Below are 14,176 nucleotides of genomic sequence, written 5' to 3'. Positions count from 1 at the left end.
CGAGCCATCAATGGTGCATGATAGCCCAAGTGATCAAGTTTGCCACTTGATATAAAGATGCATGCGACACACAAATGAGGGCCAAGGCCTTATCATGTCGAAGTCAAAGGCCCGGTGACCGAGAGTTAAGGCATGTTTCATCACTTATGGTATGAACACCCCTTAACACTCACACTTGGTTTGACACCCCAAACCAAGTAATGCAATGCATGTTATGCAAACATTGCTCAAAATGCAACATGATAGCAAGATACAAGGCACACCAAGTGTCATGCAAGTAATGTGGCAAGCATGCAATGTTTTAGGCATCAAACATGAACAATTTAAGCAATGGAATCATCATGCTACAACACCTAATGAAGCAACCATGCAACAAACATGAAACAAGCATGCAATGGTGGCTTAAAATGGTAAAGGGACAGACCTTAATTTACCTTAAAACAGCACCTAAAAGTGCTCAAAAAGCTGGACAACCTCTCATGCCGACATCCAAGTGGATGGACCTAAGATTAAGGCACCAAAGGGGGGGTACTTTATTTCTAACAACATGACCACTCATGGCATGAATTGGACAAGTCAAAACAGGTTTTTAGCATGTCAAAATAAACCTCAAAACCTACTAACATGGCAGCTAAATTGGCTCGAATGGGATGCATGCACCAAGGCTCATATCTAGGCATAAGAAAGCACACTCTCAAAGCATGAAAGAGGTCACACATGCACACATGTAAATATGATTTTTGGACTGAAATATGGTCCAAAATGATGCCAAAATCATGAAGATGGTTCAAGCTATACATGCTAGAGGTCAAAATGCTCAAAGCTTACAAGCCAAAACAAAAAGAGATGACATAAAGCAAGGTAAGTATGGCTAAAACAAATGGCCAACAGACCTTAAGCATAGTAAAACAATGCCAAAATCTTCATGGAACCAAGCCAACACATGCAAGGATTAAGGCCTAAACATAAGATACAAATTCTAGGCCAAAGAGGGAGATGTAAAGCAAGTACATTAAGCATGCAAATAAGTACAAATCCGGCCAAAAACAGAGATCACATATGACCCAAAACATCCAAAAAAACTTCTGAAATAAGGCCAAAAATGATCAAGCATGCATGTTACCCTTTGAGGCCAAAATGCAAGGAAACAAGATAATGAAGGGAGAGGGGTGTCCCTCCCCTCTGCTAGACTTCAAACCCCCTTCCTTACTACTAAAAATACACTGATTTTCAGTGGTGAGGAGATCAAAACACTTAAGCAAATGAGGCCTTACCAAGGAGGCAACCAAAAGACCAAATGAGGCCTAAGAAGGTGAGTTCGAACTCAAACCATCAAAGACCCTTAATGAAAGTTCTAAAGCATGAAAATACAAGCCTTTTTTATGTTATGCACAAAAACTAAATCAGCAAGTAAGATAGGTAAAATACTAGTGTAAGTTTGGGGAAACTAAAGTAAAATGCTCACCCTTGAAGCACACTTTAAGAACAGACAAGGCAGCCCCCTTCTTTTGATCAAAAGTGGTCCAAAAACTCAAGATTCAACCCTCAAAGTCCTCAATCTCGGAGCAAGGTGTAATAGTGTGTGTAATGGTGCAAAAGTAAGGTAAAATCACACTTTTGGGCCAAGGAAACACACACAAAGGGAGAGAGAGAGAGGGAAATATAGAGATAGGGTGTATCTATAAGTGTAAGCTCTGGTTTTTGCCTCCAAAACTTCTAACCTAGATCAAAGAGGAGAGCCTTCCTCTTATAGAGGTCCCTCTTGCAAAGCTTATACAACAAGCTTGCTCAGAGGAACATCCCTCCATACACGTGTATGGAGGGAAGCAGATTTGGTGCCAACTATCACAGCTGACACAAAATATCTCCATAAAGTGGATGAACAGTGGTCGGCTGCCCAAAAATGTCATTTTGACAAAATTTAGTGCCGACCGGCAACAAATAGTGCCGACCGGCAAGAAACAGTGCCGACCGGCAATAAAAAGTGCCGATAGCAGCAAAAAACCAGCCGGTGGCCTCTAGCCACTGCCGGTGGTGTGTGGGGATGCCTCACAAGGCATTCCCTGCCCCTCCAAGGCAAAACACAAGTGTTTGGTGCAAAACCAGACACTAAACGGTCGAGTTCGGAGATCCTGAGGCAGGGCGCGTAGCCGAGACCTTCGGGAACTCCAAACGAACACAAACATGGATGATCACCGAGTGTTCAAACGGTGACGTCCAAGTCTTGAGGACGGTCAAAAATGGGGTGTCTACAAACGCATTGGCATAATTTTTCCCCTGTTTACAAGGTTGCACCAACGACCATTTCTATCATGCCCACGATGGCACTAGGTTGCTTTCACGAGAGGCCGCGACTAATTATGGCCTTCAGGTCTGTTGGCCTAGCAAAATTGGGTGGCCCACAGTGGAAAGTAGCCCTAGATTTGATTACTCACTTGTATTACCAAATTCTTTATAAACAATCCATTTCCCAATAATAGTTATAGTAACACCACAAGCTAAATTGAATAAAAGAGGTTCTCTTTCGCATAATTACAATGAATGAAATGTTGAATACAATTAATAATACATGCCCCAAGGGCTTACATTGAGGGTTTCAATTATACGTAGTTACATAAAAAGAAACACTTCTCATTTCAGTCTTTCAATCGCTCGTTTACACTATGCACCGCATGGACTCCTAACAAACAAATAAATTCTTGATCTTCAACTGTTGCACTTGATTTTGTTCCTGTAAAATGGTTAAACAAAATGGGATGAACACTAGGTCCATTAGAGATCTACAATGAGTCTTGACAATAAGAGCAAGATATATGTGATCATGAATGTTAAACGGGTAATACATAAATAAATAATGTGCCTTTTATACCCAAAATAAAGTATACATAAGTAATACATTCCTTATGAGAATTCCATTGACCTTTCAAAGAAAACTCATTCTTTTATCTTCTTACCCTTCTTGTATAATTTCAAACAATTTTCTTAAAAACCGCATTTTAAAATTTCATAAGGATCTTAGGTCTATTAACCATGTATTACTAATGCATAATCTTTAATTCACAACTAACCATCACCCTACCATAATCCGCATAACTTCAAAATATATATACATATATTCCAACACATATCACATAACTAATCCATATAAAACAAATCAATTCATTTTCATCTTTTCTGACTCACATAGTTGAATTTTCCATTTCCAATTATTACATTTACGCATACAAATCCCCTTATAATTATCCCACAAAAAGTTCATTGTCAACAATCGACTTCATTACCAAGCCATACCAACAAACCACAAGCTTTTCCAAGCGCTACTCTAGAAGGAAGGTGAAACCTCTATCAAGCACCATGCTTTACCGATCACAAGCCGAAAAGAATGCGGAACCTCACTCAAGCGCCAAGCTTTACCGGTCACAAGCCAGAAAGAAACGAACCTTTATTTCAATATCATCATCTATCAGTTTATCATATCAATTAATAAATTAAACGAACAACACAATGAATAATAAGGAAGTATTTGGGATACACAATATAAGTACACTTTTTATCTTTTTATCTTTTTTGGATCACATTACTTCTCTATTTTTTTGCATATTTTTTCGTAAAAAGTTAAAAAGTACACTTATTTAGATCATCCCAAACAACTCCTAAATATAAAACTCCATCTTTAGCATTCAATGCAATTTGTACCCCACAATATTCCATACATCTCAACATCAATTCCTTTTTGTTGAATTTATATATCCCAATTAATGTCATATACACCATAATGCAATGAACCAATTTCCAAAATTCGTTTTCTTTGATATAAGTCTCGTATGTAATAATCATTCTTACAATAATGATTAATCACCCTTCATTCTTACTTCAACTCATCATTTACTAAATTTCAAGAATTGAAGGTTAATTGAAATAAATAATCATTTTAAAAATAAAATTCATAGCTAGGGTTTGACAAAATTAGGGATTTTTTACTATAAGGCACAAAATCAAATTCCAATTGTCCACAATTTCCTTAAATCCAATAAATAAATTTAACTCCCTTGATTTGGAAAACCCTTACTTCATCTATACGCTTTTTAAGAAAATCCCTCAACATGATATTTTTATGCAATACAAACATACCACTCATCTATCTATAAGAAAATATTATAGGAAAGAGAAGAAATCCCTACCTCAAGCTAGAAGAGGAAGAAACTGAAAATCCAACTTCAATGAAAATATGATCCACTCGGATGGATAGAAAGCCCTCGTTGTGCTCTTCATTTTTATATAAGGAACATATGGTAGGAGATTAGTAGAAATAGATGAAAACCAAGCTTTTATTGGCTTGGAACTCAAAAATGCCTGAAAAGAGAGAGAGGAGAGAGAAAGAATCTGAATGAATGAAGAAAAGTGACCCAAATGACTTTTTAAAGTGTTGATCCCGAACAGACCGCTCGAGTGGTGAACGCAATCAATCAAAAGTTTTGCAGGTCTATAGTGAAAATACTGGGAGTCTCGCATCTCCGCTCGAGTGACCACTTGACCACTCGAGCGGTCACACTAAACACAGTTAGTCACACAGCACAGTTTCTAAGGTACTCCTAGCACATCAACCTTATTTCCATATGTAACCATTTAAGTAAATACTTTCATTTAGCCATTTATATTTTATTTTCTTATTAAGTTTAAAATGTAAATAAGGAAATACCCCTCATTTGGATTCAAAGAAAAATACAAAAAAAATAAAAATGCAATTAAATAAAAAAGTGACTCCCTAGTTTTAGTACAAAAATAAATTTTCAATTAAAATTTCTTAGTTTGACGTTGAAGTAAAGTGATTAATACCTAGTAGAAAAATCCCATGAAATTAAATTAGACTATTTAATGTATAAGGAACAATTACTGCCAAATATTATTTTCAAAATTGCAAGTTTTGAAAAATGAAATTTTTTTACATTTAGAAAATTTTTAGACTAAGTCTAATTTTTGTGACAGAAAACTTGGATCTCTACCCGAACCATTACAGATGATTATTACTCTTGTTTCAAACTTCAAAGATAGTTGATTCGAAAGTGTTGAACTATAGACGATGGTGAAATCCTTCAATATCTTCAAACTTAATGACAATGGTGAGCTTCAACCTTTGATTCTGGTATGTTTTCAGCTTTGAACCGGGATTTTGGGTGAAATTTCTTAGAGAGGTTTCTTAGAGAGATGCTTTGTGATTAGAAAGAACGATCATGTTCTTGTCTGTGTCAATTGTTTCTTTCTCTCTCTCTATATATATGGAAGGGTATTTTGGTCTATTTACCCTATTTTCAAATACTTCCCCCACCCCACTTCCTCTTCGAGGGAAGAAAAATCTGTGGAAGACATGACGAAGAATGCGAGAGTGAAGCAAGGCAGTGGAAAATGACCACCCCTCACTCAATTTTTATTTATTTTTTTTTTTTTGTAGATATCAGAGTCTTAAGGAGGAGTCATCCTTTTTATTTTTTAAAATTTGTAATCCAAATACAATGTTAACCTTCTACTAAGCTATATTGAAATTAGTTAGTTTATTTTTTTCAATTGTTTGAGTACTTTTTTTTATTATTATTATTTTTTTTATTATTTATTTTTATGGGCCTTTCAAAGGCCCAAAATGCTCTATGATCTCAACTAAATTGCAGTGAGTGAGGCTTAGTTGGTTTGCTTAGTTTAAAAACAAAAAGTTGTGAAAAACTAAGGAAATATGGATATTACTAAAAACATAATATATAGAGAAATTAGTTTTTCAGAAACTGTCAAACATGGAATTTATTGTTATATCTTATGTCATCGAATTGAATAAACAATCCCTCTATTTTTAAGATAAATTCAAATAATAAAATCACTGTTTCACCTACTAAGCAGTAAAAATATTTACTAAAGTCTAAGGCTACACATAAGCAACTACATAAGCGTGGTCAACCACATATGGTTCAACGAACCATTCTGTCATACATAGATATAATGTTTTTTAAACAAACATATGAAATCATCACATAATTTTATACCACCAAGAACTCAAATAAAGAATCTCCACATAATCTATAATATTTCACTCTCCTCTCCATGTTTCAACTTTTCTTTATTACTTCAAACTTTTTACTCCAAAACAGTTCATTTTTAATTCACTTTGGTCCATATTAAGGTCAACTTCTTCATCAGATTCTTAGCATATAACTCTTTTGCTTCTGTGAAGAAACATATACTTATTTATACCTTAAATTCTATATAAGCTCTCTCTAGCTTTCTACAGTGAAGAAAGAAAGTGAAGCAAATCAATGGGGGCTGAGAAGAAATTGTTCAGTTTTGCAGAAGTTTCTCCGCACAACGTCGCTGAAGACTGTTGGATAATTATCAATTCCAAGGTAATCCATCTAAATTTCTCATAAACTTGTTTTTGATTTCTTGTATGGTTTACTCTTCTTGGTCAGATTAAAAATTTCATATTTATGTGAATTGATTTGGTGTGTTGTTTTGATTCTATATGTGAATTGATTTGTTGAGTTGGTAATTTGAATCTTCTCCAACTTTTCAACTTTATGATTATGGTTTTGATATCTCTTTCTCTCTCATATGGGTGTTCGACTTCTGAAAAATACTTTTCTTTTGAAATTTTATACGATTTTTTTTTATCAGAATAATATAAGGATGGCATTTCAGTAATTAAATGTCAACCAGAAATTCCTTTTATAATTCTCTATACATATTATATAAATATATATATATATATATATATATATATATATTTTGGGTTGGCTTTTGATCTTGTAACAAGGTACTGATTTTGGGAATTGCTTTGTAATGATTTACTCGAATGTTTCAACCTTTCCTTGCATAAAAGTGAACTATGATGAGCAAAAATTAAAGAATTGATGTAAGTTGGGACTTGATTTGTGCTAGAGTTAATTATGCTAAATTGTGTGGAAAATAAAGTGAAAAAAAAGGTAAGAGAAAGAAGAAAAAAATTAATTATAAGTTGGACTTAAATTTGGCTAGACCACCAATCCACTCTATGATCTTCTTAATTTCAAAGCAAAATACACAAGTTTCATATGCAGTTCTTTGTAATCTTACAAGGTTTAGACAGATTTGTCGTCTTCATCTATTGTCGAATATGCAATTATTGTTATTTTCTATGATTGTTGTGTATTTAAGGGAAGCTTTTCCCTTTGTTAAGATATCACTTGTTTTTCATAGAGTTATTTTTCCCTCTTTTGTAAGTTTCTTTTGAAACATCTACGACAAAGTTCAAGTCTCCCTCAATTATTAGCAAAAAAATGAGCTAATACACAAAAGCGATTATCTAACAATCTCTCAAGATGATAATCTTTATAACAAGATCACTATGTACTCAGAAACAATACTAAAAAGAAGTTCAAAATTTCAAATGTGTGAATTAAATTAATCATGAATTTAACCAAGTTTAATTCTAAGCCATACATTTAAATTATGTACGCTTCTTTTAAATATTTTTCACATCTATAGTGGATAATAATTTTCATATTACAGTTGAAGATCCTATATTTTTGAGGTTATATATGGAGTTTGTACAAGGACTTTGATGGTGATATTCTAAGTCCTTATCAATTTCTTGCTTTTAATAATATTAATGGACCTAGCATCATATGTTTTGGAGGTGGTTTTAAATTTTATGAATATACTTTGTTGGTAGTAGTTGCTGAGTACTATTTTGATAGGTACTTCATAATGGTCCAGTTTTAGGTCCTTATTGATGTGGTCCATAGTATCAGACAAAGACAAAATCACCCAAGAGGCCAAGCCAAAATTAGATTTTATATAAACTCCTCATAAACTAAGCTAGGTAGACGAGGGCTCCACAGTCCTTGCATTCTACATATTCTTCAATATATTATTATTAGATTTAAAAAAAAATTATATAAATGATAATCAACTCGTTTGGGAACAGACTATTTTAGTAATTTTTTGGCTTTTTGGCTAAAATAGAAGGTAAAAAAAGCTAGTATGTTTGGGGTGACTTTTTCACTTTTTACGAAAAGATGTGCAAAAAGTAGAGAGAAAATGAAATCTTTGACTTTTTGATATAAGTTATAAACTTTTTGACTTTTTTAATAACTTTTTGACTTTTTGGCTAAAATGTTAACTTGTCAAACGAGGCCTAAGTTGTGAGCAAAAATTGTACTCAACAGTCTGATACAGACTCTCAAAATAAAATAAAGCTATAAGCAGCGTAGATAAACCACACCAAACAGGCACTCTAATAAAAGAATTCTTTGTATAAATTGTAGAAAAATTAACATTTTCTGTTATAGGGAATTTTTAAAATAAGTCAGAATGCACCTTCTACTTTAGAAATATAATTTGGGTACTCCCATTTGTTTCAACATTTTTATAATGAAAAAAATCATCTTTATTTAGAACAGAGAGAGACGTCTGGTTCGGTCTGTGGTTCTACCATGTATTTTGTAGACTCTTAGGTGTGGATCATTTACAAAAAAAATTTATATTGATTTGATAATTATAGTTCTATTTTTTAAAAAATAAATCTTGATAATCATAACTCTGTTTTAAAAATAAACAAATTTTATAAAATTATGTGGTTATAATTATTAGATTTTTTTTTTATTTTTTTGTTTTAAAGATAAATATTATATTATATTTAATTAGAGTGAGATCAGAGTTGAAAAATTAGTTATTTCCCACTAGGTGAGTGCCTGTAGCAGTTTGTAAAAGGTTGTCCGGCTTCCCACCGGCTACATACCACTCAGGATTAGTCATTTCTTTAAAATCAGAGGGTTAGGGATACCTGAGTTATCAAAAAAAAAAAAAGTTGAAAAATTAGTTTTCCGATAGAGAGACTTTATTTATTCCAATGAGTATCAATTAGTCCCTATCATTTTGTGGGATATTTAGGATTTTTTTTTTTTTTTTTGGAACTGTATTTAAGATTTGTTTGGGAAGTAGTTTTTTAGTTTTTTTTTTTTTTTTGGTTAAAATATGAGGTGAAAAAAAAAAAAAACTCAAATGTTTAGAAATAATTTTTGATGAAAAGAAGTGCAAAAAACAAGAGAATAAGATAATTAAATTTTTACTTTTTTGTATGACTTTCAACTTTTTTACTATTTCACTTATCAAATGTAACCTTAGTTTCATCCGACATCTAATCATCCACTTTGGCCAATCAAATGTGGGATTATAAGGATTAGGAAAAAGGACAAGGGATAAATGGGCTCAAAAGCCTATCGCTGACACTACACCAAACAATTGCATTCCATTCATTTCCCTTCTCCAAATGTGGCTAGCAATGGAATTTGTAAGTGAAACCATGAAACATTTTGAAAGCATTTTGTTGCTAAGCGTGGCTTTATTTTTATTTTTTTTGCACTTAAAATTGAGATTAATGCAAAGAATAAGACAACAGGGAGTTTTTTTGATAAATTCATTTTCTAAGAGTTTTATTCCATCCAACCCATATTCTTTTTTACTATTCTATTAGGTCCAATTTGATGTAAGAAGACTAAAATACCATTTTCATCTACTTATGTTCCATTTAGTTCACATTATTTTCTTATGTTTCAATAAGTCATATGGGTGACATAATTACCAAAATACCCTTAATGTGAATGTTCACACCGTCAATATAAATGTTTATATCGTCAATGTATAGGGGCCTGGCTCATGTCGATCCTCGTGGGTGCCCGGAAAAATTCGAGTCGGACCGGGCCGGCCCACAAGCCAAAAAAATAGGCCCGACTCGGCCCGTTGATAATATGAATATTCACATTGACAAGTTAACATTCACATTGATAGGAGTGTAAAATTGGCCTGCGGCCCGTGGGCGGCCCGAAACCAGCCCGTCGCCCGGGGCGGGCCCGGGCCGGCCCGTTTACAATATGAATATTCACATTGACATATTAACATTAACATTAACATTGACAAGAGTGTAAAATTGGCCCATGACCCGTGGGCAGCCCGAAGCCCGGGCCCGGGACCGGGTAAGGGCAGGCCCGGCCCGGCCTGTTGACAATGTGAATATTCACATTGACAAGTTAACATTCACATTGATAGGAGTGTAAAATTAGCCCGCGGCTTGTGGCCGGCCCGAAACCCGCCTGCGGCTCGTGGGCTGCCCTGGGCGGGCCCGGCCCGACTCGTTGATAATGCAAATATTCACATTGACATGTTAACATTCACATTGATAAGAGTATAAAATTAGCCCGTGCCCCGTGGCTGCTCGAAACTAGCCCACGGCCCGTGGGCCGCCCGAGGCGGGCCCGACCCGGTCTGTTGACAATGTGAATATTCACATTGACATATTAACATTCACATTGATAAGAGTGTAAAATTGACTCGCGTCCCATGGGCGGCCCGGGGCGAGCCCGGTCCGGCCCGTTGACAATGTGAATATTCACATTGACATATTAACATTCACATTGATAGGAGTGTAAAATTGGCCCGTGGCCCGTGGGCGGCCCGAAGCCCGCCCGCTGCCCAGGGCAGGCCCGGCTCGGCTCGTTAATAATGTGAATATTCACATTGACATATTAACATTAACATTGATAAGAGTGTAAAATTAGCCCGTGACCCGTGGGCAGCCTGAAGCCCGGCCCCGGCCGACGCGGGCCCGGCCCGTTGACAACGTGAATATTCACATTGACATGTTAACATTCACATTGATAAGAGTGTAACATTAGCCCGTGCCCCGTGGCTGCCTGAAACACGCCCACAGCCTGTGGGCGGCCCGAGGCGGGTTCGGCCCGGCCTGTTGACAATGTGAATATTCACATTGACATGTTAACATTCACATTGATAAGAGTGTAAAATTGATTCGCGTCGCATGGGCGGCTCGAAGCCCGTGGGCGGCCCGGGGTGGCCCGGGTTTGGATATGGGCCTACTCCGGGCCGCGGGCGAGCTTCGGGCAGCGGACAAGTTTTACACTCCTATCAATGTTAATGTTAACATGTCAATGTGAATATTCACATTGTCACGGGTCGGGCCAAGCCCGCCTCGGGCTGCGATCCGGCTTCTGGCCGTCCACGGGCTGCGGGCCAATTTTACACTCCTATCAATGTGAATGTTAACATGTCAATGTGAATATTCACATTGCCAACGGGCCGGGCCCGCCCTGGCTCGAGGTCGGGCTTCGAGCTGCCCACGGGCCAATTGTACACTCTTATCAATGTGAATGTTAACATGTCAATGTGAATATTCACATTGTCAACAGGCCAGGCCGGGCCCGTCTCGGGCCACCCACGGGCCGTGGACAGGTTTCGGGCAGCCACGGGGCGCGGGCTAATTTTACATTCCTATCAATGTGCATGTTAACATGTCAATGTGAATATTCACATTGTCACGGGTCGGGCCAAGTCCGCCTCGGGCTACGGTGGGGCTTCGGGCCGCCCACGGGCTGCGAGCTAATTTTACACTCTTATCAATGTGAATGTTAACATGTCAATGTGAATATTCACATTGTCAACGGGCCGGGCCGGGCCCGCCTCGGGCAGCGGGCGGGCTTTTGGTCGTCCATGGGCCGCGGGCCAATTTTATACTCTTATCAATGTAAATGTTAACATGTCAATGTGAATATTCACATTGTCAACGGGCTGGACCGGGCCTGCCCCGGGTCGCCCATGGGCCGCGGGCGGGTTTTGCGCCGCCACGGGACGGGGGCCAATTTTACACTCCTATTAATGTGAATGTTAACATGTCAATGTAAATATTCACATTGTCAACGGGCCGGGCTGGGCCGAGTCGCGCCCGCCCTGGGCTGCTGTCTAGTTTTATTCTCTTATCAATGTGAATGTTAACATGTTAATGTGAACATTCACATTGTCAACAGGCCGGGCCGGGCCCGCCCATGGGCCGTTGTCGGGTTTCGGGCAGCTACAAGGCGCGGGCTAATTTTACACTCCTATCAATGTGAATGTTAACATGTTAATGTGAATATTCACATTGTCAACGGGCCGGGTCGGGCCAGCCCCGGGCTGCGGGCGGGCTTTTGGCCACCCATGGGCCACGACCCAATTTTATACTCTTATCAATGTGAATGTTAACACGTAAATGTGAATATTTACATTGTCAACGGGCCGGGCCGGGCCGAGTCGCGCCCGCCCTGGGCTGCTGTCTAGTTTTATTCTCAATGTGAACATTCACATTGTCAACAGGCCGGGCCGGGCCCGCCCATGGGCCGTTGTCGGGTTTCGGGCAGCTACGAGGCGCGGGCTAATTTTACACTCCTATCAATGTGAATGTTAACATGTTAATGTGAATATTCACATTGTCAACGGGCCGGGTTGGGCCAGCCCCGGGCTGCGGGCGGGCTTTTGGCCGCCCATGGGCCGCGGCCCAATTTTATACTCTTATCAATGTGAATGTTAACATGTCAATGTGAATATTCACATTGTCAACGGGCCGGACCGGGCCCGCCCCGGGCCGCCCATGGGCCGCGGGCGGGTTTCGCGCCGCCACGGTACGGGGGCCAATCTTACACTCCTATTAATGTGAATTTTAACATATCAATGTGAATATTCACATATCAATGTGAATATTCACATTATCAACGGACCGGGCCCGCCCTGGTTCGTGGGCGGGTTTCGGGCCACCCATGGGCCAATTTACATTTCTACAAATGTGAATTTTAAAATATGAATGTTCACATCATTAAATTGCTAATCATTGAAAAAATATTTATAAGGGTATCAAAATTAAATATAAGGGCATAAGTGTCCAAGAAAATAGTGTAAATCAAGAAAATGGACTTTATGGAATAAAACTATATATACATAGGACTAAATGGGTTAAAAAATTATTTCATGGACTTCTTGGGTTAAAACACTTCTAAATTGGACTTATCAATAAAAATCCCAAGACAAGAAGATCATATGTTAAGGCCTTGTGCTACCAAAACTTCTAAATTCAAAACAAATAAAATCATTTTAAGCTTTCTTGCATTATGAATTCTTGCATTCCTATTTTAAAGGATCTCATGTCTGGATTTGTCAAAAGAACAGATATACAACGTGACAGATTTCATGGAAGACCATCCTGGTGGTGAAGAGATTCTGTTGGCCGTCGCTGGTATATATTTTTAATTTTCTCTATAATACTTTTTCATTGTTAAATAAAAAATTAAAAAAAGAGTTTATTTTTTATTTTTGTTGTGTAATGTGTTGCAGGGACGGATGCAAGTGAAGACTTTGAGGATGCCGGTCATGGCAGTGCTGCAAGACTAATGCTAGATGAATTCTACGTTGGAGAGATCGATCCATCGACTTTGCCTAAAACAACATATTCAAATGCACCATCTAAGAACATCGAGGACAAGTCATCGGATTCCATCACCAAGTTCTTACCATTTTTCTTCGTCCCCATAGCCATCTTTGTTGTGGCTGTTGGCATTCACTTGTATACCTAACCAGCCCCTATTTATGGATTGAGTTTCAGGGTATGTGTACATGCAGTTTGATATGGTGGGATTGTGGAAAGTGTGCTTAACTACCAAATGTCATTACAATTTACTAGTCTTAATTTCCTTTTCCTTTATAAATATGAATTTACCTTTTTCAGAACAAAGAATGTTGTTGTTGTATTGTTTGTATTGACTATGGAGTTTGCCTCTTCTCTTTGTGATGCATGCTATTTGAGTGAAAATTCTGTCAAAGCATTGTATTTGTATGGACATATCCACATTTTTTACTCTGTTTTTTCTTCACTTGATATCAGACAAAGAGCTCAATATTAATAAATAAACGTAGAACTTATGTATTAGCGTCTGGCAGTAAGAAATTGGGCATGTGTCGCAATATTTTCATGTAAATCTTGTTGGCAAATAATGGTTTTTCGTCAATTTTAATTTGAAATTAAAGTGGGAACCAACCCTCGGTTGAGGTGAATTTAAGTGGTTTTATATTATGTTAAGTGAGAAGGTTACAATACAAAAATAATGAGTCGAATCATTGAGTTGTGAATGAGAATTGTCTTATAAAGTAAGCATTAATAAAGTTGGGCTTAAATTTGGATTTAGGCCTGGTTTGGCAAGTGGCCGTTTTAGCCTAAAAGTCAAAAAGTTACTAAAAAAATCAAAAAACCAACAACCTATACAAAAAAGTCAAAGATTCTATTTTTCTTTACTTTTTGCACATGTTTTCATAAAAAATCAAAAAGTCTTCCCAAACA

The 14,176-nt window shown here is 37.3% G+C and overlaps 1 protein-coding gene across 1 annotated transcript; it reads left to right on the top strand.

Moving 5' to 3' along the window:
• The first annotated feature begins 5,927 nt into the window (after window positions 1-5,927).
• Window positions 5,928-13,573, top strand: LOC114308493 (cytochrome b5). The gene is made up of 3 exons (XM_028254092.2): window positions 5,928-6,386; window positions 13,012-13,078; window positions 13,177-13,573. The coding sequence occupies exons 1-3, from the start codon at window positions 6,300-6,302 to the stop codon at window positions 13,413-13,415; spliced, it is 393 nt and encodes a 130-aa protein (XP_028109893.2). The 5' UTR covers window positions 5,928-6,299; the 3' UTR covers window positions 13,416-13,573.
• The last annotated feature ends 603 nt before the right edge of the window (window positions 13,574-14,176 follow it).

This window comes from Camellia sinensis, chromosome 7 (assembly GCF_055761805.1).
Source record: "Camellia sinensis isolate YWXY chromosome 7, ASM5576180v1, whole genome shotgun sequence".
Lineage (NCBI taxonomy): Eukaryota > Viridiplantae > Streptophyta > Magnoliopsida > Ericales > Theaceae > Camellia > Camellia sinensis.
Note: the sequence above shows the minus strand (reverse complement) of the source record. Positions and strands in the feature narration are given on the sequence as shown.